Genomic DNA, 25,326 nt, shown 5'->3' with positions numbered 1-25,326 from the left:
AATCTGGATTGGGAGGTAACATCAGATTTCGATCGAGCCTGAAACCAGGTGATTAGTACCGATTTCCAATCAAGTGATCGGATCTGGACATCCCTAACGTGCCCATTTGTGGCCCGCTGGAGGTCATCTTGCAATTAATATAGTGGTTCTCTCACATTTATTTAAAAGCCTCCACCAATAACAGCGCTCGGATCAAGAGCTACTATTGGACCATCCGTTTGTTCGTCTCACTGAATCGTCACACTTTCGCCCTTCCCAGTGCCTCCACTCATTAGCACCAGCTTATTTAGCAACAGAACACCACTGGTGTGAGAGGTCCTTGACTCAATAGAGAAGCTGCTACCACTTCAACTTTAGTACAAACTACCAGAGTCCCGAACAAAAAATCACCAATTGAAGTCACAGACAACAGAAGACATTTGGACCTAGAAAACGGTGACTGCCAGGCAATGAGCGAAACTAGGAAAGACACCCACGGGGAGGGGTGAGTGGCCCGTGACTGTTTGCGTTCAAAACATAACTTGTTTTGTAGATGCACTATAGACCCATTGAAAGTTACTGTTTACATCTGGGTAACTGCGCACATCCACACATGCTGGAGGACAAGAACGTGTCTCCAGCCGTGATCCAGAGCTGTATCTCTGCAATTTAAGCTAACAAAATTAAACCTACGGCTTTAGATGCCACTACTTTAGATAATCTAATACATCTTTGTGCAGACGAACAGAAAAAATAAACATTTTAAAGCTAACAGTGTTTTGCACCAAGCTTCCAGATCCACGTTTGAAATAGCTAGTGAGCTGTGGGCCAACAATCCTCAGAACCGGCCGTCTGGGCCTCTCACAGCTGAACCGAAGGTGTAACCGGATCTCTTCTACGTTTTGTAGGTTAATGCCGAACGATCGCCGTGACACTGCTCGTCTTTAGAGATTAACGGCTGCTCTGTTTATTCTGATGAGCAACGTAAACAGAAACACAAAAAACAACAATAGCGCCTGTCTACTCCAATTACACAACCCATTTTAACCCTAACCCTAACCCATTTTAGTGTAATTATTAGGCGGTTACCGCGGGTTACACACAGAACTACACACCACACTGGCGTGTCTCTTTCTCACACGTTTATTTCTCAGGTCTGATCAGCAGCACTAGGCTCGGTCGGTCGCATGTCCTTGTACTCGTGGTCGCGCATAATAAAAGCATATGTCATTAGATGGCGGTAACTTGTTTGTTTCTGATCATGTGAGGCAGACATTTTACTTTTTCATTCTGCCCTGAGACTTTGTCTACCACGATGTGGGTGTTTTATCCACTAGAACTGGCCGTTAACCACTGCCGTCAGCATATTTTATCAGCTGGAAACCAGTAAAATGTAACTTTACTGTCCTTACATGTGCAGCCTACAGCTCTATGTGTGTTAACCATGCTGATCGATTTCATTTCACCGCTATTTAGCTCCGTTTACTGACAACTAACAGATAAACAATGATGGTCAGCGAGGAGGTGCCGGCTTTTCGCCCTCCAGCTGGGTGCTGGGGGTGGGGGTGTGGGGGGGTGACGTCAGGCTTCAGTGGGTCTATAGCAGCTTTAAGAGTTGTTGTTTGAAGTTTAGTCTCGTTTTGTCTGAAATGCTGAATCAATCAGGCGCTCGCTGATTCACAGACACGTTTTCATTTGAAAGACTTGACGTAACTTTGAGTCTTTGAGGCAGAAATACGTGGTTGTAAGAGCAGCTGTGAGAATCCCAGCTTCCCTCTGCTTTTATCACATCAGATGAGGACAGAGTTGTTGACGTCATGCCTCACACTGAGCTATGGGAAATAGGTGCTCCTTTACTACCAACAACAGAGCAGTCTTCTGTCTCACCTTCTCACAGCAGAGGTGGACGCTTTCCAACAGAGTGGAAAATCACACAAGAGGCTCTTTGTACAGTGTGAGAGGAGTTTGTTCCTCCTACTTTAAGCCTCTCCAGATGTTTTCCTAACAGACGTGCAGATAGACTCTGGTGTGTGAGGGACAAGCAGCTTGTTGAGCTGGGGACAAAACCTATAAATGAATTCTCTCTAGTGCCTCCTTCTGGTCAACATTTGAATCTAATCAACATTTTCTTATAAAAGAGTTTCTAGCTTGAGCAAATATTACATGATGGAGTTTGATGATGTCATCATCTGTCACATGGGCTCTTCAAGCCCAATGGTACACTGAGAGCAGTTGGGATGGATCTGGGACTGAAACATGCAGAAACATGCAATCAGACTCAGAACTAAACAAAAACATCATAAGCAAAACGATGATTTCCCATCTGATCAGATGGTGGTTTGGAAAATGCTGCAGTGCCTTGGCTGTTGTTCTTGCCTCTCTCGGCCTGTCAATTAGTGATAATGGACCCCATCAGCCCAGAGAAAACCACTCCCTCTCCCTCCCTCCCTCCTTCTCACAAACACACTTTCTCTCCCTCCATCTGTCTCTTTTTCCACGTCTCAGTCAGTAGTAATGGAGCCCGGCAGTCCAAAGAAGATCCAGTTTGCTGTGCCTCCGCTGCAGGGGCAGCTGGACCCACAGGCCGCTGAACATGTGAGTGTTTTACAGTTTCAGATGTTTGGAGTGAAGCGGGAGGCTGAGTGAGTCTTCTGAGTCTTGTCTGGAATTTTCTGTGTGGGAATGGAGCAGCATGCACGTAGGAATCAGAGCTCTGCACACTGACTTTTGTGTATTTAAACATCAGTGGGGGAACTTTTGTTGCAGTTTATTTTTTTATTTTTGCAAATAATTAAAAAATTTCCATGAGAATTAAAGAAATTGCTTCCCTTCCAGGTTCACAACCTCTCTTGTTTTCCATAGATGGGAATGCAGGTTGAGACAAACAATTTGTATCCGGTTTACTCAGGTTGTGATGGATAGTTTACGTCTCTTTTAGAGAAATAGGGATTTTCCGGTGGAGGAGAAAGAAGGAATTTGTAAGCAGAGGAGCAAAATGTGTTAGAACTGCAGCTTGGAGCTGGTCCTCATGCCTCAGGAAGTTAAAAGTGCTGCTCTTTGCTCTGCTGACATCTTTATGAGGCGTTTAGTCGATGGATGCAGAGATGCAGCAAATAGTCACAGAATCCCACCTCTGTCTTCACTGGGAAAACCTTTCCCTCGGCTTAACGACGGACTGTACTGGATAGTTTTACAGGTACATCGCTGAGCCAAATCTGGCCTTTCTGCAACTACAAACAAATCACAACAGTCATGCAGATACTGCACAACCTTCCTGTTCATTTTCAGAACATACAGGAAAGTCAGATTCTGGCTGGTATGCAGCATTGCAGAAGATACAAGTTACAGAAATGTGTTCGATTTTTCAGTAACCAAGTAACGTAAAGCATAAAAACAGATGGCAGTGTGGGATAAATAAATAGAATAATAGATATCTTCAGGATCTGTTAGATCATTAGACGAGGATAAGGAAGAAAAACAGGTGGTCCGAGGAACTCTGAGGATTGTGTTTTATTCAGCAAAAAAAAAATAATTAAAAAGCGGGCCGTGACCGAAACGCGTCGGCTTTTCTTTCTCAATAAAATACAATCCTCAGGATGACCCGTTTTTCTTCTTCGTCCTCATTTAATAACGTAAAGCATGACTTTAAAGATCTTGTTCACTAAAAAAAACTTTTTACTTGTTATTTTTGAAATGTAATCAGTCATTCTGAGTTTAACATGCAGGTTGAACATGAAAATAGTCTCCTGCACCTATCTCCTGAAACGCTCGGATTGAAAAAGCCAGTCAGATCTGTGTCACACTGTATACCAGCATTCATGGACTCACCCATCTGGGCTTACAACCTCAGAGGGATGTGTGGGTTTAGTTTAGTGTGGGTTTAGCGTACAGGAAAGAACAGAGTGCAGTGTGTAACTCAGCTGGTAGCTAACTGTTAGCATTAGCAACTCCACCACACTGCAGAACTCCTTCAGGCTTGTGTTATTTGTGGAAAGAAAACATCATTGTTAGTTATTCAGATAAAGTGTTGTACAGTGTGTACACACACACACACACACACATGCACGCATACACACACACACACACACACACACACACACACACACACACACACACACACACACACACACACACACACACACACACACACACACACACACACACACACACACACACACACACACACACACACACACACACACACACGCACGCACGCACACACATATTCCAAGCTCGTGTCCTTTTCCAGAGACGGGGGAGCTTGAGGGTTCTGCAGTATCTTAGCTGTTCCTAAAACTACACTCTTCTGGACTGAGATGTCTGATGTTTTTTTTCTGAGATCTGTTTTAGCCACTCCTCCATTTTGGGGAGAAACAAATGGCAACCTCAATGAAGCCAGAAGTAAAGGAGCCACAGCCAAATACCTACAACAAATAAGGCAAGTCCTAAGAAGACAGCTCAATGGCAAGAACAAGATCTGGGCAGTAAGCAGCTACGCTCTGCCAGTAATCAGATATTCTGCAGAAACAATGAGCTGGCCAAAGGAAGAAACACTGACCACGAATGTTAAGAGATGGAAGCTCCTAACCATGCATGGAGGGTTCCATCCCAAATCCAGCACCTTAACAGTGTACACTAGCCATAAGGAAGGAGGCCGAGGAATAGTGAGTGTGAGAGCCACTATTCAAAATGAAACATCCAAAATCCATAAGAACATTAAGGGCAAGGCCCCGACAGACGTGCTACCTGAATGTCTCAGACAATGATGAACAGAGGAGAAGCTGGAAATACCATCATGGGAGGACATGGGATGTACCACAGACAGATAATTGAAGTGGCTGATATCAAGAAATCCTACCAGTGGCTAGAAAGAGCTGGTCTGAGGGACAGCACAGAGGCTCTCATCATGGCTGCACAGGAACAGGTCCTGAACACCAGAGCAACAAAGACCAATATCTACCACACTCAGCCTAGAAAAGTGCATCAGGAACAGCTAAGATACTGCAAAACCCTCAAGCCCCCAGGCCTCTGGTAGAGGACCCAAGCTTGGAAGGATGAGACCACCAGCAGAGGGTGAGATGGGAATTTCACACATAATGTCTGGGGACACTTTCCTACTGTAGTGTGGGGAGCTTCGACTGCTTTAGGTGATAAAACCATCTGGATTAAGATAATTTAGCCCACATTAGCTTTAAAATTTGTATTTTAAAGATTTATTTCTTTTGATAACCATTTTAGTCAGGTTAACAAATGTTGCGAAGGCTGGATTTATCACATTTTGATCATTGATGACATTTAGGTCATCTTTGTTCATCTGGAGGGGCCAAGGGAAGTCTTATTTCAAACATTTAAAGGTTAAACACTGTGTGTGTGTGTGTGTGTGTGTGTGTGTGTGTGTGTGTGTGTGTGTGTGTGTCTGCCTCAGATCCGTCGCAGAAGGCCGACTCCTGCTACTCTGCAGATCTATAGACAACCTGGTCCAGGTGAGAAGCAGAGCCAGATTGAAGGACTGTGTAAGGAGGAGGAGAGCAGAGCAGCAGTAATGGGAGTTTTATTAGATTACTTCTGGTAACGTGATCTGGATGTCCAGGCCTGGCTGATGGATTCGTAGTGAGGGTAGAGTTTGTGTGTTGCTCTGAGCTCCTCTAAATCCTTCTACAGGGGAACTGATTCAATAATGGGCCTGATTCCATTCTGTAACTGGGTGTTCAGAGTCGGGTTCCAGTTCTGGTATGTTCTGAGCTGCTGTTCTCAAAAGAAAAAAGAAAAAACACCTTCAGATGATCCATGTCAACAGAATCTAAAGTCTTTTTTCCTAATTATTAACCCTCTCAGGCTCAAAATAAGTTTTGATAAAAGGACGAACAACTAAGTCCTTCACGGGTACTTCTGAGTTCAAAAATGCTCATGAAACACGTATGTGGAGTAACCAGGTAGGTAGGTTTTAATGTTGCAAATCTGCAACGCCTGCCTCCAGAGGGTTAATGAGGTGAATATGGGTTTGACTTGTTTCTGATTCAGTTTGGTTCCAGCTGGCAGCTGAGAAAACACAAAACCCCCTCGGCTCTCAGCCTGGAAACAAACAAGCTCCAAACACTCAAGCTGTTATTTTTAAACCGATTTTGCTCAAAGAAAGGACATACTTTCTATTTTTACTGATCAGCAGCATGGATTTACTACACAGTGCTTTGTGCTAAATTCATTACAGATGGCACACACACACACACACACACACATATATATATATATATACACATATATATGTGTATATATATATATATATATATATATATATATATATATATATATATATATATATATATATATATATATACATACATATACACTCTTGGCATTCTCTTGATGAGCTTCAAGAGGTAGTCACCTGAAATGGTTTTCCAACCGTCTTGAAGTACTACTACTACCTCTTGAAGCTCATCAAAGGAATGCCAAGAGTGTAGTAGTAATCAGAGCAAAGGGTGATTTTTTTGAAGAACATAGAACATAAAACATGTTTTCAGTTATTTCACCTTTTTGGTAACGTACATAACTCCACATGTGTTCATTCATAGTTTTGGTGCCTTCAGTGAGAATCTCCCAATGTAAATGGTCATGAAAATAAAGACAACACATTGAATGAGAAGGTGTGGGCCAACTTTTGGCCTGTACACACACACAAACATAAAATAATAATAATAAATAATGTGAATCGGGTGGCAGACCAAGGCGGGAGCCTTGGCGGTCCAATCCCCGGACAAGGAAACTAGTTTTTGGGACATGGAACGTCACCTCGCTGGCGGGGAAGGAGCCGGAGCTTGTGGCAGAGGTTGAGCGGTACCGGCTAGATATAGTCGGACTCACCTCGACACATTGCATTGGCTCTGGAACCCGAGACCTGGAGAGGGGTTGGACACTCTACTTTGCTGGAGTTGCTCCGGGTGAGAGGCGGAGGGCTGGGGTTGGCTTTTTGTTAGCCCCGAGACTCTCTGCCTGTGTGTTGGGGTTTACCCCGGGGGACAAGAGGGTAGCTTCCTTGCGCCTTCGGGTCGGGGAACGGGTCCTGACTGTTGTTTGTGCTTATGGGCCAAATATCAGTTCAGAGTACCCACCCTTTTTGGAGTCCCTGGGACGAGTGCTAGATAGTGCTCCATCAGGGGACTCCATTGTCCTGCTGGGGGACTTCAATGCTCACGTGGGCAATGACAGCTTGACCTGGAGGGGTGTGATTGGGAGGAACGGCCCACCTGATCAGAACTCGAGCGGTGTTTTGTTATTGGACTTCTGTGCAAGCCGCAGTTTGGCCATAACGAACACCATGTTCGAACATAAGGATGCCCACCGGTACACTTGGTACCAGGGCAGCCTAGGTCACAGGTCGATGATAGATTTTGTAGTCGTATCATCTGACCTGCGACCGTATGTTTTGGACACCCGAGTGAAGAGAGGGGCGGAGCTGTCAACTGATCACCACCTGGTGGTGAGTTGGATCAGATGGCAAGGGAACATGCCGCGTAGACCTGGCAGACCCAAACGCATAGTGAGGGTCTGCTGGGAACGCCTGGCAGAAGAACCTGTCAAGACGGTCTTCAACTCCCACCTCCGGCAGAGCTTTGACCACGTCCCGAGAGCAGTGGGGGACATTGAGTCCGAGTGGGCCTTGTTCCACTCTGCGATTGTCGAGGCGGCTGTTGCTAGCTGTGGTCGTAAGGTGGCCGGTGCCAGTCGTGGTGGCAACCCCCGTACCCGCTGGTGGACACCAGAGGTTCGGGGAGCCGTCAGGCTGAAGAAGGAGGCCTACAGGGCGTGGCTGGTCTGTGGGTCTCCGGAGGCAGCAGACAGGTACCGGATAGCCAAGCGGGGTGCAGCAGTGGCAGTTGCCGAGGCAAAATCTCGGGCGTGGGAGGAGTTTGGTGAGGCCATGGAGAAAGACTATCGATCGGCTCCAAAGAGGTTCTGGCAAACTGTCCGGCGCCTCAGGAGAGGAAGGCAGCAACTCGCTCACACTGTTTACAGTGGGGATGGGGAGCTGCTGACGTCAACTGAGGCTATAGTCGGACGGTGGAAGGAATACTTTGAGGAGCTCCTCAATCCCACCAATGCGCATTCCGAGGAGGAACCAGAGCTGGGAGGCCTGGGGATGGACTGTCCGATCTCGGGGGCAGAAGTTGCTGAGGTAGTCAAACAACTACACAGCGGCGGAGCCCCGGGGGCGGATGAGGTTCGTCCTGGGTATCTTAAGGCTATGGATGTTGTAGGGCTGTCATGGTTGACACGTCTCTACAACATTGCGTGGTCATCGGGGGCAGTTCCTAGGGAGTGGCAGACCGGGGTGGTGGTCCCCATCTTTAAGAAGGGTGACCTGAGGGTGTGTTCCAACTATAGGGGGATCACACTCCTCAGCCTCCCTGGAAAGGTCTACTCCAAGGTACTGGAGAGGAGGGTCCGATCGATAGTTGAATCTCAGATAGAGGAGGAGCAATGTGGTTTTCGTCCTGGCCGTGGAACTGTGGACCAGCTCTATACCCTTGCAAGGGTGATGGAGGGGGCATGGGAGTTTGCCCAACCAATCCACATGTGCTTTGTGGATTTGGAGAAGGCTTATGACCGTGTCCCCAGGGGCACCCTGTGGGGGACGCTCCAGGAGTATGGGGTGGGTGGCTTTCTGTTAAGGGCCATTCAGTCCCTTTACCAGAGGAGCGTGAGTTTGGTCCGCATAGCCGGTAGTAAGTCGGACCTGTTCCCAGTGAGGGTTGGACTCCGCCAGGGCTGCCCTTTGTCACCGGTTCTGTTCATCACTTTTATGGACAGAATTTCTAGACGCAGCCGTGGTGTGGAGTGTGTCGAGTTTGGTGGCAGGAGAATCTCGTCTCTGCTTTTTGCGGATGATGTGGTCCTCCTAGCTTCATCCAGCTCTGACCTTCAGCTCTTGCTGGGTAGGTTCGCGGCCGAATGTGAAGCGGCTGGGATGAGGATCAGCACCTCCAAATCTGAGACCATGGTTCTCGACCGGAAAAGGGTGGCTTGCCACCTCCGGGTCGGGGGAGAGGTCCTACCTCAAGTGGAGGAGTTTAAGTATCTCGGGGTCTTGTTCACGAGTGAGGGTAGGAGGGAGCGGGAGATCGACAGGCGGATTGGTTCGGCGTCTGCAGTGATGCGGACGCTGACCCGATCTGTCGTGGGGAAGAGGGAGCTGAGCCAGAAAGCCAGGCTCTCGATTTACCGGTCGATCTACGTCCCAATCCTCACCTATGGTCATGAGCTTTGGGTAATGACCGAAAGAACGAGATCGCGGATACAAGCGGCCGAAATGAGTTTTCTCCGTAGGGTGGCCGGGCTCAGCCTTAGAGATAGGGTGAGGAGCTCGGACATTCGGGAGGGACTCGGAGTAGAACCGCTGCTCCTCCGGATCGAAAGGAGCCAGTTGAGGTGGTTTGGGCATCTGGTCAGGATGCCTCCTGGACGCCTCCCTGGGGAGGTGTTTCGGGCATGTCCTGCCGGCAGAAGGCCCCCGGGTCGACCCAGGACACGTTGGAGAAGTTACATCTCCAATCTGGTCCGGGAACGCCTTGGGGTCCTGCCGGAGGAGCTGGTGGACAAGGCCGGGGAGAGGACGGCCTGGAGCTCCCTAGTTGGGATGCTGCCCCCGCGACCCGGACCCGGATAAGCGGAGGAAGACGAGACGAGGCAATCTGTGCTTATGCACCATATACAGTTCAGACTGTGCACCCTTTTTGGAGACCCTTGAGGGGGTGCTGGAGAGTGCTCCTTCCGGTGACTCCCTCGTTCTGCTGGGGGACTTTAACGCTCACGTGGGCAACAACAATAAGACTTATGGGACATTCCCATCTGTACCGGGTCGGCCCGGGCCGGGTAGCGTATGCTGTTTACATATCTGGGTGGCCTGGTATTTTTCCGGGCCAACCAAGGCTCATTCTCAGCCCTCTTCTCGAGAGGGTCTGCTTCAGGCCGACCAGGGCCAACACACCCACTGCTGACAGCAAATTCACACCTTCCATTAGAGCAAGCCTCTGATTGGTGGGTAGAATCAGCCCACATGGGCTTAAGACAAGGATGTGTGGAATCAACCGGGCCAGGCTGGGGCCGACTGGGGCTACCCGGCCCGGGCCGACCCGGTACAGATGGGAATGGCCCAATAGAGAGGCAGGTTAGGGATGCTATTAAGCTGAAGATAGAGTCCTCGGCTGGGATGAGAATCAGCTCCTCTAAATCTGAGACCAGGGTCTTGATTCGGAAAAGGGTAGAATGCCTTCTCCAGGTCAGGGATGAGGTCCTGCTCCAAGTGGAGGAGTTTAAGTATCTCGGGGTCTTGTTCACGAGTGAGGGAAAACTGGAGAGTGAGATTGAGAGGCAGATTGGTGCTGCAGTGATGCGGGTGTTGTACCGGTCTGTCGTGGTGAAGAGAGAGCTGAGTCAGAAGGCGAAGCTCTCGATTTACCGGTCGATCTACGTTCCTACCCTCACCTATGGTCATGAGCTTTGGGTAGTGACCGAAAGAACGAGATCGCGGAAACAAGCGGCCGAAATGAGTTTTCTCCAAAGAGTGGCTGGGCTCTTCCTTAGAGATAGGGTGAGACGCTCTGTCATGTGGGAGGGGCACAGAGTAGACCCGCTGCTCCTCCACATTGAGAGGAGCCAGTTGAGGTGGCTCAGGCATCTGGTCAGGATACCTCCTGGACGCCTCCCTGGTGAGGTTTTCCGGGCACGTCCAACCGGGAGGAGACCTAAAGGTAGACCCAGGACACGGTGGAGGGACTATGTCTCTCTCCTGGCCAGGGAACACCTTGGGATTCCCCCGGAGGAGCTGGCCCAAGTGGCTGGGGAGAGGGAAGTCTGGGCCTCTCGACTTTGGCTACTGCCCCCGCGACCCGACTCTGGGTAAGCGGATGAAAATGGATGGATGGATGGACATACATATGTTTATAGGTATTTATATATCACATTTCATACACATAGGTGAATCAGTGTGCTTTCCATTAGCAGAAAAACAAGAACATTAAATCAATATGACAGCACAATTAAAATACACACAAATTAAATTAGGATCTAAAAATTAAAGATAAAAAGACAAAGCTACATAGTGAGCAAGTACAGTGCAGAAGGTGCAGCATACAAACATTTGTTCAAAGGCTGATGAAAACATAAAGGTTTTCAATTTTGATTTAAAGGTTATTAGAGTTTGGACACATTTGAGGTCATGAGGAAACTGATTCCATCTGTGTGCATCAGAGTAGCTAAAAGCAGCTTCACCCTGTTTGGTTCTGACCCGAGGTTCTACCAGCTGACTGTTTCCCAAGGATCTTACCCCGGGTTTCCACGGGAGCCGTCAGCAGCACGTTACTGCAGCAGCACGTCTAGCTGCTGCTTGGCCCTTCCCACGAGACGCGAAGCAGCAGGGGAGCAACTGTCACCGACCGAGCACGAAGTCACACGAGTGACTTCGTCAGTAAACACAACAACAAGCAGGAGAAAATTACAACATGGTTTGTGTTTTATGTTCTGTCCGTTTTATAATCGCCAATACGGACCTGAAAAACAAAGGAGCCCGCTAGCTAGGTGATAACTTCTCACGGGGCCGCACAGTTAGTAACTTTTTTTAAAAGTAAAGCAACCGGAAAACAGTACGTTCTTTATTCTGAAAATCTCCGGAGCTTCTCTCCATTTCCGCGTCCGATTTCCTGTCTTTCCTTCCCCAAAAATGTCGAACTTGACCCGTTTCAGAGGCGTCGCGCGTAAAAAATAGAACCGGCGCGTAAAGGCCGCGACATGCTGCTCCTGAGACGCGGCCGACTCGCGCTGCTGACGGCTCCAGTGGAAAAGGTTCTGTTGACCACAGCGGTTTCTATCAGCAGCTATGACGTGCTGCTGACGGCTCCTGTGGAAAGCCGGGGTTAGAGCCCTGCTGGGTGTATGTACCTGAAGGAGATCTGACATGTATTCTGGCCCCATGCCATGGAGTGATTTATAAACTAGTAGAAGTACTTTGAACTTGATTCTGTAGTTTACTGATAACCAGTGCAGAGATGTAAGAACAGGAGTGATGTGTTCAGTTGTCTTAGTTCTTGTTAAGACTTTAGCGGCAGCATTCTGAATGAGCTACAGTTGCTCCACAGCTTTTTTGGGAAGGCCAGTCCAAAGACCATTGCAATAGTCCAGCCTGCTGGAGATGAACATATGAATGAGTTTCTCTAGGTCTTGTCAGGACATGAGATCCCTGAGTCGTGCTATTTGATGCAGATGATAAAACACTGATCTAGTTATAGCATTAATGTGACCAGTGAAGCTCAGGTCTATATCAATTATAACACCAGGATTTCTAACCTGGGTCTTTGTCTTTATTTCTCTGGAGCCAAATTGAGCAATAATCTTCATCTTGTCCTTCTTATATCCAAAGACAATATGTTAAGTTTTGTCTTTGTTTAGCTGGAGGAAGTTTGACTGCATTTAGTCATTAATTTGCTCCAATCACTGATAGAGTGAGTGTAGGGGACCACAGTCATATGATGGAGCTAGGTAGATCAAAGTCAAAGTCATGCACACTGATATTTGTGCAAATTTGTTCTCTGCATTTGACCCATCCCCTGGGGGAGTGGTCAGCTGCAGACAAAGCCGCACTTGGGAACCATTTGGTGGTTTAACCCCCAATCCAACCCCTTACTGCTGAATGTCAAGCAAGGAGGCATTGGGTCCCATTTTTCAGTCTTTGGTATGACCCAACCAGGAATCGAACCCTGATCTCCCAGTCTCAGGGCAGACACTCTACCACTAGGCCACTGGGGTGTCATCTGCATAACGCCGGGGACACACTGGCCGCGGAAGCGCCGCGAAAATAGGACCGCCTTCATTCGGCGCCCTTGTTAAGCTATTCTATAGACCACATGGGCCGCCGAAGCGCCGCGAATCGCCTCGCGCCGGCGCTCCAGCCCGCGCCGTGCAGCGATCATTTCGGCGTTGGCTCTATTTTTTTCGCAAGCCGTGGGTGAATCGCGTCAATTCTGGCAGGAAGTCAAACGTAGACATAAGAGGCAGGCCGGTAAAGTTAACAAAATAAAGCATTTCAAAATAAAATTCCGCAATAGTCAAATGTGTTCATAAACAGACACTGCAGAAAAACCACACGAACACACACACACATCGAACTTGTGTGCGTGTGTGACCACGTGAAGGGGTGTGTGGTTTTGGGTGTCTTTTCACCAGAGCAAACAGGACAGAGAGGCAGAAAGTCTGAGGCAAGCAGTTAGGATGGATGACTTTAAATTAATTATGGAAGTTGAGAAACACAAGGAGCTGTACGCCCCCCGAAAAACATGCTTATTTACGTACCCATGTCGGAAGAAACTGCTAGGATACAGCTGCAGAATTGGAGCGGGTTCCTAGAGATTCAACTGGCAGAAACAACTCATACCATAGGTTCACACACACACACACACACACACACACACACACACACACACACACACACACACACACGCACACGCGCGCGCACACACACGCACGCACACGCATACAAACACTCAAACGTAGAGGAAAAGAGCTGAGAAAAGGCAGAGAGGAAATGGAGGACACCAAGTGTTCAAAAGAAAAACTACAGCTGAGCCGAGGCGCGCCTCGACTGGGGCGCGTCTGATCTGAACTGAGGAGCGGCGAGCAGCGGCCGAATTTCGTGAGCGATTCGCTTCTCGGCGCTTCGCGGCGCTTCCGCGGCCGGTGTGTCCCCGGCGTAACTATGATAGGTAATGTTGTTACTGTTTATGACCTGACCCAGGGGGGCATGTAGAGATTGAAGAGCAGTGGTCCAAGAATTGAGCCTTGGGGGACCCCACATGTCATATATAAAACCAACATAACCCCTGTCTTCGATATAAGAAATATATTACATTTCTTTTTTTGTAACTGAAGCTTCTACCAGCTGGACAAGTCTTACTCATTACAGAGGAGATCACCTGCATGAAGGGATTACTGAAGAGGCACAAAGAGACACCAAAACCTAAAGGCTGCTAAATGGTTTCAGAGAGGAAAATAAAGACCTGTAGGAGTATCGTCTCGCACCGACAAAAGAAAATAACTTCATGCACAATCTGGAGATGATTCACGGTTATTGTCACATGATGTTGTAGCTCAGTGTCTGTAAAAACATTGTTCGATTACTTGTGGCGGCCATCTTGAACTGATGATCTGGTCTCTTCTGCAGATGTTGGAGATCATCAAAGCACCAGTGGAGAGTCGCAGGTTTGTATAAACGATCAGAGACACACATGAAACAGAGGGAGAGGAAAAACCATTTCACCACTCAGATAAGCTCTTTGCTTTACACAAGAGCAGCAGGTAACACCTGGTGACAGACTTCCTGGTTTCAGCATAAAAAATGTTTATTCTCAAACAAAAACATCATTTTATGGAAATAAAATGAACATTTAATTGAGTCTTGAAAACAAGACTAAACAGATAAAATGTGTCAATGATTAGAAAAAGTTTAGTTTTATTGACTAAACATAAAGGGCTTCAAATCCCCATAGAGAATAATGGGATTTTGTTACTGATATTTAACTTTAGAGCTTCCAGAAATTAAGCATATTTACACAAATCTAAACTTATAAGACTAAAATTATTATTTAAAAAACATTTATCCTGCACCATCACAAACTTTGGTTCGTGTTTATGAATCATGAATTTGAACTTTTTCCAATTGTTGATTCCTGTAAGCAGAAAGTTTTCTCCTCACATGCTGGGAGGGAAAACCTCGGCTTCAAGTACTTGAAATGATATTTTTCAGCATTTGGTCACGTGGTGATCCTCGTCTCTTTTGTTCTGCAGAATTCAGACACCTCTCAGAGGAAGCAGAGCGCTTATGCCCCGCCCACAATGAAAGGTAAACACAGGACAGTTTTCATCGCATGATTTAACTGCATGTGCATAATTTATGACAGATTATCAGAGGGAGAGGAAAAACCATTTCACCACTCAGATAAGCTCTTTAGTTGCTTTACAGATTTTGTGACATTAAATGAAAAACTGGAGATAAAAAGGAAGATGCTGAAAAAAAACTGAGTGATTAATGATTAAAAGTTTCATTTTGCTGAGAAATGCTTTTGGAAGCTCAGAGAGCATCTTTCATGCTCTTTAATCTGGATAATTAGCAACTGAAGCATGTTTTGTTCTTTGTGCCGTTTTTAGAAAGTCGTGATTAAAGTTAAATGAAACCATCTGAAAGTCAACATCATGTTGTAAAATGTTGTTTTATGGAGATTCGGACTATTTGAACCAGTTTATAAATCAGAATAAACAACAAACTTGTGTGTGTTTTTAGTGTTTGATGCTTCTTCCTTCTGAGTTTGGTTTTGTTTCTGTTTTACTTACAGGATAAAAGTTTGTTTGTTTACTTTAGCATCTTCCTTTTTCAACCTTGGTTTAAGGATTTTGTGTTTGCCCTTTGGTACAGTGGGTCAGACTTCTTTTATTACAGCCAAACAGACAAAAATCAAAACTGCACCGAATTTACTAAAGTATGTTTTGCCTTCAACCCCCCCTTGATTTTAAGGAATCAAGTAAAGCTTGAAAATGATTACATTTATGGGGTGGGGGTTCATCGTGGAAGTTTGTCCATGGGAGTGTGTTTTGTTGATCTGGAGAAGGCTTACCAGGCCTTTACCCCAGATGCGCTAAGTGTCTCACAACGTCCGTGAAGCGTAGTATGCAGCAATTAGCTGCCAGTTTAGTGGATGGGTGCATTTCCACTGAACGCTAAAGCATTGCTTTTTGAACGCATCCCACTGCATTGTAAACACGCTACACACGTCAAAGTAGGCCAGGCGGGAAGTTAAACTGGAAGCAGTGTAAAGCATTCAAAGACTTCCAAATTAAATGCATTTGCAGATTTTCAGTTGCTTAACTAGTAAAAAAAAGTATGTTGTCACTTGTGAAACCTCCATAGCTGTGGTAACGCCCGGGCAGCCCACTAGTGGAGCTGGTGGAGGTTGATGGAGGACCGTTTGGGCCTCTAAGCTGAAGCTGCTGCCCCCCCCAACCTGGGCTCAGATAAATGGACAAAAATGGAAGAATGAACAAACAGAATTGAGTTAAACTCTTAAAAAGTCATTATTGAATGAAAATCTAAAACTAGTCAGTAAAACGCTCTGGTCTCCTGAGATCTTTCACATTTATCTTGTCTTAAAGCTCCAGATAATTGTCATATTTCCATCTGTCTAAACATCTTCTTCCTTGTCATTTCTGATCATTATTCCTCCACTCACTTTTTGAAGACCTGAAACTTTACATTCTGCTTTAAGTAGAAAGTCGTGGTTGACTGAAAAAATTTTTAATTATTAATTCTGTTTATAATCAGTCACTCTGAGTTTTTTATGCAGGCTGAACATAGGACAGTCTCCTACACCTATCTCCTGCGTTAGCTTTCGATAGAAAATAGACGTAAATGCTAGGATTTGAAAATCCTCACACTGCGATGTCACACTGTGAATTTGCATTCATGGCCTTATCCGTCTTGGCTCGCGCCCACCCACAAGACAGCTTTAAAAATTATTATTTTTTGCAACACAGAGAGAGAGCGGAGTGTCTTGGTGATAGTGACTTTGCAATATGACTGTAAGCATTCTGTTAGCCAATCAGAAGAGAGGGGAGTGCACATCGTTAATAATAATGAGCAACACTGCTGTTTTCAGCCCACCTCTGCACCACCAAGCATCTACATCTCAGAACAGGACCATCATAGCTTTTTTTAAAGACTCATCAGGCATTGATTTACACTAGAGAACGCTGCAAATGTATTGATTAAATGAGTAAACCACACCTTTAATAAACAGGCATGATGACAACCTTTGTTTTTACTTTCAAATCCAGACTGAAATTTTTATTTTATAAAATAAACTAACCTCAAGCTAAAAGTCTTCAGTAATTTAATTAATATCCAATATTGTTTATTTTGTTGTCAGGTGACCTAAATCTTTTATGTCTTTGCTACAAAAAAAAATATTTTTAGGAAAATAAAAATATTTTTAGGAAAATATAAAAAAAATCAAACCCAGGTAATAAGCTGCTTTTTAGGGCACTTCAACTGAATTTGTTAAACCACCAACATCCACCTGTAATAGCCCGCTAAAGGAGATGTAGCCAAAAACAAATGTAGAAATAACATCATTTTTGTTTTTTATCAGAAAGTATTTGGAACATTAATTGAGTATCAACACTTCAATCAAAGCGTGATTCACTTGGTTCATGCGGTAATGTTTTTGTTTTTACAACTCATGCTTGTTGGTGCATGTTGAGCAGCTCTCCCTCAGCTTTCTGCACCTGTCTGATGGTTTTTATCTCTGAATAATTGATCTGAGAATTTCCTGCAGGTCAGATTTTTTTAGCTTACCTGATGAAAAGTTAAAAATTTGACCAGAAATGTGGCAAACCGTGTAGGAACGGTCACAGGGAGAAGAAAGCGAGCTATAGATGTGTATGGAGCGCTGACTTGGTTCTGGGAAGACTAAAAGCTTCTAAAATCGATTCAAGCTGTGTGTGTGTGTGTGTGTGTGTGTGTGTGTTTGAGAGACGTTGCTAAAAGCATGCTGAGGATCTGCCAAAGGACCAAACCCATAGTTATGTTTCCATTCTGCAGGATTAAAATGAAGTTTGCACATCAAGTTCTCACAGGATCAACATTTTTATAAATATCAAACCTAATAAAAGACAACCTTCTTAAACTCTTATCATTATATTATTATTATTATTATTATTATTATTATTATTATTATTATTATTATTATTATATTAACTAACTGTGAAGCTGGAATCCATTTTAGTCCGTTAGTTGTTTTTAGTTCAGTTGAGATATTTTTTTATTTCACTATCATTTAAAGTCCATTTTAGTTCCAGCTGTTTTTTTGCCTTTCAGAAATGTGCTTGTAGTTTCAGTGTTTCTCCACTAGAGGTGATCTTCTCTTCTCAGAGCTCCAGCTGGGGGTGGAGCAACACCTTCTGGGGACGGGGCTCTGTGAGGCTGACAGCCAGCTGAGCCCAATCACAGCGCAGGGCTATGCTACTGCTTACACCTGGGCCAATCACAATGAGCCAGAGGAAACCAATGGGAATGAGGCGTGTTTGCTGTTAGCCAATCAGGAGAGAGGAGTGGCAGAGAGCAGCAGTTCAGGGGGTAAAACCCTTTTCAGATTTAAAACAGTAATAAATGTCATTATCAAACATTCACAACATCTAAAACAAACTTTCTAAAGACTAAGGCCCTGTCCACACGTAGCCGGGGATCTGCCAAAACGTAGATATTTTTCTACGTTTTGGCCTGTCATCCACACGAAAACGAAGTTTTTTCACACGAAAACGGACCTTTTTAAAAACTCCGGCCAAAGTGAAGATCTGCGTTTTCTCCGTTTTGGGTGTCTGCGTGTGGACGGACAAAACCAGAGTTTTAATGTCCGCAGCGTCACTTTCTGCGACAAAAAAATGCTGACATCACATGTGCGACCTGTGTTTACACTAGCCGACAGCATGGATGCCCTCAGAGCTGCGCTCTGTCACTACCCGATCCATCAATTGTCCAAGCGCTTTCTGCTTGTTTGTTTTTGCAAGTGGAATTACTGCTCCTTGTGAAAGACCACAGACGAAGGACGAGGTTAAGAACGGGGGAAGTACTGCCGCCTACAGGTCTGGCATGTCCATAACAACGTATTTATCCGGGTACGTGTGGACAGAGTTTGTTTTTAAAACGCGGTGGTGTGGATGCAAGTTTTTGGAGGGGCGGATATTCGTTTTTAACAAACCCCGGCTACGTGTGGACTAGGCCTAAGTTGACCGAGAAACCATTTTTACTTGTTTGCTTATTTTTAAATAAATAATAATATATAAATGAATAAATATTGAATGGTCACTCAGAGTTTAACCCTCTGGAGGCAGGTGTTGCAGATTTGCAACGTTAAAACCTACCTACCTGGTTACTCCACATATGTATTTCATGAGCATTTTTAACTCAGAAGTATCCCTGAAGGACTTAGTTGTTCGTCCTTTTATCAAAACTTAATTTGAGTCTGAGAGGGTTAACATGCAGGCTAAACGTGAAAATAGTCTTCCACCCCTAATTCCTGCATTAGCCATCAGTAGGATATAGACGGGAAATGTTTGGATTAGAAAAACCTGAGATTTGCACATCTATTAACATTCATGGGCTCAACCATCTTGGCTCACATCGGGGAAGGCTGTTGGCGGTTTAGTGTCCAGGAGAGAGCAGATCCAAGGGAACAAACAGCTGCAGCAGCCATATTGGATTCAGTGTGTCCAATCCCAATACTCGCACTTCCACACTTACGCCCTTCAATCGCACGATCCCGACCAGAGCAGAGAGTGCGTAGGCTGTCCCAATTCTCAAGTGCCAAAGTTGATCACACCCCTTTTGCACCCTTGATCCGCACGTCACCCAAGTCTGCATCGATGCGGACTTGGGTGACGTGTATTACCCACAATCCTTCACAGCGGCCTTTTCTGGAAATATGTATTTTCTAATGAAAGAAGTTCATTTTAGGACGATTAGTTGATGCTCTGAATGTTTTAGACAAAGCAGCAATAAATTTAAATTTATTTCAAATAATTGTTTGATTGAAAGTTGTTAATAAAGTTTTTTTTTAAATGTGTCACAGCGACCAGCATCCCGACATGCGTTGTGTACTTTGGTACCATGCACTCGAAGCCTCGCTGCACACTTCCCCCAAGTGCACTTTGCTGAAGACCGCAGGGGCAGTGCGAGTGTCGGGATTGGGCGTTAGAGAACAGTTCTGTCATCTGATTTTCAAATTTGAAGGATTTTATGATATTATGAACCAATTAAGGAGAATAAGTTTTAGCTTGTTGCTCAAATTGAAGTTTGAATTTCAGTCTCTTTCAGTGTCTTGGAACTAATCCATAATAATAACCAGCATCAAATACTTCTTAATTCTTATGTTACTCAACTTGAATGGTGACCATGAATAAAGAGCTAAAATAAACACTGATGTTCTTAGTGCAGAAAACATTTTAAACACCAACTTCTCAGTTAAACATCAACCAGATAATCATCCATTTAGTTAATCAGCATGTTCTTTTTGTCTCATAGCTTTAAACACGCCATCCCAGTTGGATACCGCTGACAAACAGCACTTATGTTTACATTTGCTACAGTTTATGACACTTCTGCATTTGGTTTCTGAGAACGGTGGACTAACAGCTCTAACTGTGTCTCTTCCTCTTGTCCTTTCTCTCCTTGTGGCTCTGCATGTTGCTCCTGCACCTTCACCTTCTCTCCCTCCTTCTCAGACCTGTCCTGCTCTCAAAGTAAGGAAGCGCCCAGTCCTGACTCCATCTCCCGATAGCCGCCTTTCGTCCGACTCCGCTGTCATTCTTTTGTCTCTCAATAATCAACTTTCCCCCTCATCCACACTGCTTGCTGTGCAACACTTACACTTTTATTTTCCATTAGAGGTCAGACTGACACGTGCACATGAAGAGTTTGAGTTGAATGTACTCAGTCTGAATTTAAAAACTGTGGTTGTGAATAAAGGAGCATTATGAACAAACATTGGTGGAAGGAAGTGTGTTTTCATACGGTGACCCATGATGGTCCGTCCTCTAGATCCCAGATGAAGCAGCTGAAGTGGTGTTCAAACCCAAAGCCATCCTGATCATACGAGCTTCTACCACTACGCTTTATGAATGTGCTCAATGGGAACACGTGTGATAACTGGGTGGGCTTGAAGCTGCACCAACAGCTGCAACAACATGTGTGTTTATGTCTGCAGGGGGGGGGGGGGGGGGGGGCAGCATGTTTAACCACCAGACCCAGAGAGGGGCAGGTTATTTTCTGTTCGTGGTACCAAACCCTTTCAGCAGGGTCCATCAGTCATAAGCTACAGGATGCAGCCAGGATTGTAGACCAGCATCAGGGCACCATGGGAGGAGGAGATTCACCTAGTGGGGCTGAAGACTCTGGATGTTGTGGCATAGAGGAGCAGACCTGAGTGGTCCCATAGGAGGACCAGCCATCATGAATCACAGTTCACTGTTGGAGGCTCTGAGTGATCAAAACTGAGACTGAGAAGAAGATGTGTTGCTTTAATCCGGGTTGTGGAACAGATCGTACCACTAGTGGAGCTGCTGGGGAGTCAGGAGAGTTTGGCTCTCCAGGTCATGCGTGTTTAAAGAGGCATGCTAGAGCAGGGGTCACCAACTCCTCGAGGGCCACCATCCTGCACGTTAGCTCTTTCTTTGCTCCTACACACCTGATTGAAACGAACGAGTAATTAACAGGCCTGAGCAGAGTTAAACGAGGTAAGGAGAGGATCAGATTGTTCTATTCAGGTGTGGTAGAGCAGGAAACACAGAAAACTAGCAGGATGGTGGCCCTTGAGGACTGGAGTTGGTGACACCTGTGCTAGAGTCTCTTGGCACCCGCATTCTTCACACAAGGTTGAGTCAGCCGGAGTTGCCCCTTGTCTTCAGTCTTGTCTGTGGTCTTCATGAACTGGATCCTAACATGTTGTCATGGAGAGGACAGTGTCTGGGGGCCTCGGTCTCATCTCTGAGATTCACTGATGACTATGAAGCACACCTCCAAGTTGGAGGTCATGGTTGACCAGAAAAGAGCAGAATGCACTCTTTAGGATGGAGGTAAAGGTCTGCCTCAAGTGGAGCCGTGGTGTCTCGTTTCTAAGTGATGGTAGGAGGAGGATGGACCGATGGACTGGGGCCTTTGTTTGCAGTAATGATGGGATTACTCCAGAAGCTGAGCCAAAAGGTAAACTACTGGTCCCTCCATTCTCTAATACTCAGTAGTGGCCCTGAGATTTGGATTAAAACAGAAAAAAAAACCAAGATCCTGGAAACGAGCAGCTGAATGGAGGTTCCTCAGTAACGAAGGCGCTCCTTTATCTAGGACCATGTATTGTTTTCCTGCTTTAACACACATGGTTTTAATCAGCAGGTGATTAGCAGCCTGAATGAGTGTTTCAAACCATGTGTTGGAGCAGGGAAACATCTAAAGCATGCTGGATAGTGGCTCTCATGAACCAGTGTTGGAAAATCCTGATCTAGGAGGAGCTCAGAGTAGAGACATTGCTCCTTCTGATAAAAAGGAGCCAGCGGAGGTGGTTTGGGATCTGATCAGGATGCCTCCTGGTCGCTTTCCTCTGGGAGACATCCCAGGGTAGACTCAGAACTGGCTGGAGGAATTCTAGACCTTGTAATCTGGGAATGCTTTGGTATTCCTCAAGGGGAGCTAGAGCCAGGGAGGAGGGGGTCTGGGTTTCCCTCCCGTTGTGACCCACCCTTGGATAAGGGAAAGAAAATAGATGGAGATAAGTCTTTAAAAGGTTCACATAAGAACCATAACCCAACTGTTTTGTGATCTTCGTAATATGAAATAATTTAATCCTATGATTTATAACATGTACTCAGACACGTTGCGGTGTTCATCTAATCAGCCCTGGCAGGACCACATTTAAGCTTCTAAGTGATGAAGAAGACTGGCTAAAGTTCAAACTGAGCACCAGAACGATGAAAATGAGATTTAAAGGACTTTGACTTTGGTTGTTGGAAGCAGATGGGCTGGTCGAAGCTGCTGATCTACTGGGATTTGAACCCAGAACCATGCCTGGGGTCTTGAAATGAGAGCAGCAGGTGTGTGGATGAAAATATCTGGCCAGACTGGCTGTAGATATTAGAAAGAACTCAGATCAGCACTGGTTCCCACCAAGGTCTGCAGGAGCACCCCAGCTGCTCCAGGTGGACTCCAGCAGCAGAGGACCTCATCTGGACACCCCTGATCTTCACTACCTCTCACACACGTGACCTTGGTGCTTTGGAAGTGTTCTGTAGAAACCGTTTAACAACATGAGAAGTAAATAAATGCTGCTAGAATGAGCTGACCTAGAAAGGTTGGACCGCATCTGGCTTCTGCTTCAGACAGTTTAAGCTTTTTAGGACCTTGTGGTCTTTTAACCTTGGAGGTCTCTGGACATCCATTTGTCAGGTTAGAAAATGGAGGTGAGGAGGAGCCTTTCTGCAGCAGAGTATAAATGTTCCAATGGCATCACAGAGACTTTATTCACTCCTCTTCAAACAGTTTTTTGTTTTGTTTCAGCTTCACAAATTAGGACTGTTACCCTGATGCTGTTTGAATCTCATCTATGGTTCTTACTTGTACTTTACTAGTTCTCTTCAGCAACGTTTGCTTTTCTTAACGTGTTTAAACAAATCCAATGACCAGTATCCAGAAAAAATCCTGTTCACTTTGGGGCGTAACCTGTTTGTTTAAAACAACGTTTCTTTGAGACCTTAGTTAATTAGTCCTGAGAGGGACATGTTTTGGGGAAGTGAACCGGCAACCATCTGGTTGGCTGTCATCTGCAGTCCCCATGTACCGATGTTTTTGTAAGATTAATTATTAATCTAATTTTTAAAGTAACCACTTAAAAAATTGTGACATTTTTAATCTTTGGAATTATTTTACTGTACAATAAATAGAATTATTGTAAATCTGAGCTTCATTGGGAGCTTAGATTGAGAAAAGTCTAATGGTAGATTATTTTTTTCAAATGATAAAACAATATTACCATTAATGTTAATAATAGTGTGTTTCTGGCACAATAATCCCATGTCAGCAGTAACTGGCACAATCTGTGTGATATTGAACATCAGTGCGTTGAAAAAAAGGTTGAAACCAAACTAAATGGTAGAAAAACTGTTAAAATGATCTCATCCTCTGTATGTGTTTATTGGTTATTTAATAGCTCACTTCTACTCTGTTTTGATCATTTCTCAGTGAATTAAACTGTAATTCTATCATGGAGAGTTTTAGTCATGACTGTGTGGTTTTGCATTTAGGTAAATTGGAAAATACTGTACCGGAGGAAGAGGGGGAAGAGGAAGAAGGTAGCTCTCATGATGTCTGATCCAGCAACACATCAGCTCTGAAGAGGCAGTCAGTATATTTTTGATACCTGGACATAAAGACATGGATCCTGACATCCGTCTGGTGTAGCACCTGGATTTATTAGGCCGGAAGTTGACCCATTGTGCTTTTAAAATGACAGAAGTTCATGTTTTAAGTTGAGCAAGTAAAGAAATGTTTTTATGGTCCCAAGTGTGTGACTCAAAAAAACTCACCCAGTCCCACGGTCAGTGTTTTCTAAATGAAATACTTAAAACAGTCCTCAACAGCTAACCTGTTTTGCCCATATTTGTATTCATTAGACATTTTTCAGGCAGGCAGCAACTGAATGTCATCTGAGCTGACCACTGCAGTAATGTTTAAACTTTTGTTTATTATCAAGAAAAGTTCTAAAGTTGTCATCTGACACCAACTTTTACCAAATTACAGGTAAAATATGAATAAAATGAAATAAAACAACATGAACCGTTTATTTTTTCATTCAGTCAGTTAGCTAGGTGGTATATATTTAGCTAGGGTTAAGTGCTTCAGAGATGGCAGCACAGAGTGAAAACCTCACACACACACACACACACACACACACACACACACACAAAGTAGCAAAGTAGGATGCAATATCTGAGTCAGAGAATCTCCAAAGCAAGACTGCTCAGGCCGCTTTTGTTTAATAATGGAGACTTCTCTGCACTCTTTATCTCCGCCCACATGCTCCAAAACGCACTCATGACATCACTGATATCTATTTTTTGTGCTAATTTTGGAGACCGCCTATGTGCTCAATCACGTCTGCATTCCTAAGGCAACGTGGGCGGAGCTGAGTGGGGTGGAGTGGAGCCAATGCTAGTGTGTAAATGACATTAGTAAAAGTGGAGCAGACATGGAGCTGTAGTCTGCTTCCAGCACGTTTGAATTTTTTAGATCATGAACCCAGCTGATTAGTTTGATTTAGTGATGAACCAACCCTGTAGACGCTAATGAAGGCCGAGGAGACATTTAAACTGTTTAAGGTGTTAAATAGACAAACACACAGCAAGAAGATAAGCTTCACGTTTGCTTTCACTAACGAACACGAGTGGGTGCTAAAATCTAGCCAAATCTGCATAGTTTCCCTTTAATGTCAAAGAGGTACTTAATTGTCAAGAAAGAGAGAATTAGCTTAATGAGTTCAAATAAGGGTGGTGGCATGTATCATGTTGGACTACATTTCCCAGAAGCCCTGTCAGAGACAGGTGGATGGAGCCAGCCCCATTGCACAGGTTTGAAGTGCAGCAGCATTGGAGTTGGTGCCAGTGAGGGTCTTTCCACACAGGTCTGAGTCCAGGCACCCACGGGTCTGCAGCTTCAGTGTCCCAGTGGTGTTAGACTCTGAAGCAATCAAAGCCAATGATAAATGCACAGAT

At 45.1% G+C, this 25,326-nt stretch overlaps 1 protein-coding gene across 1 annotated transcript; it reads left to right on the top strand.

The window, feature by feature from the left end:
* Positions 1 to 2,434: 2,434 nt before the first annotated feature.
* Positions 2,435 to 24,387, top strand: ppp1r1c (protein phosphatase 1, regulatory (inhibitor) subunit 1C). Its single transcript, XM_054750426.2, has 7 exons — positions 2,435 to 2,574; positions 5,405 to 5,462; positions 14,189 to 14,226; positions 14,812 to 14,866; positions 17,948 to 18,151; positions 20,296 to 20,313; positions 23,860 to 24,387. The coding sequence occupies exons 1-7, from the start codon at positions 2,494 to 2,496 to the stop codon at positions 23,925 to 23,927; spliced, it is 522 nt and encodes a 173-aa protein (XP_054606401.2). The 5' UTR covers positions 2,435 to 2,493; the 3' UTR covers positions 23,928 to 24,387.
* Positions 24,388 to 25,326: the final 939 nt, after the last annotated feature.

Source organism: Nothobranchius furzeri, chromosome 12 (genome assembly GCF_043380555.1).
Source record: "Nothobranchius furzeri strain GRZ-AD chromosome 12, NfurGRZ-RIMD1, whole genome shotgun sequence".
NCBI lineage: Eukaryota > Metazoa > Chordata > Actinopteri > Cyprinodontiformes > Nothobranchiidae > Nothobranchius > Nothobranchius furzeri.
The sequence above is the reverse complement of the archived record's forward strand: the minus strand, read 5'-3'. Positions and strand labels throughout refer to the sequence as shown.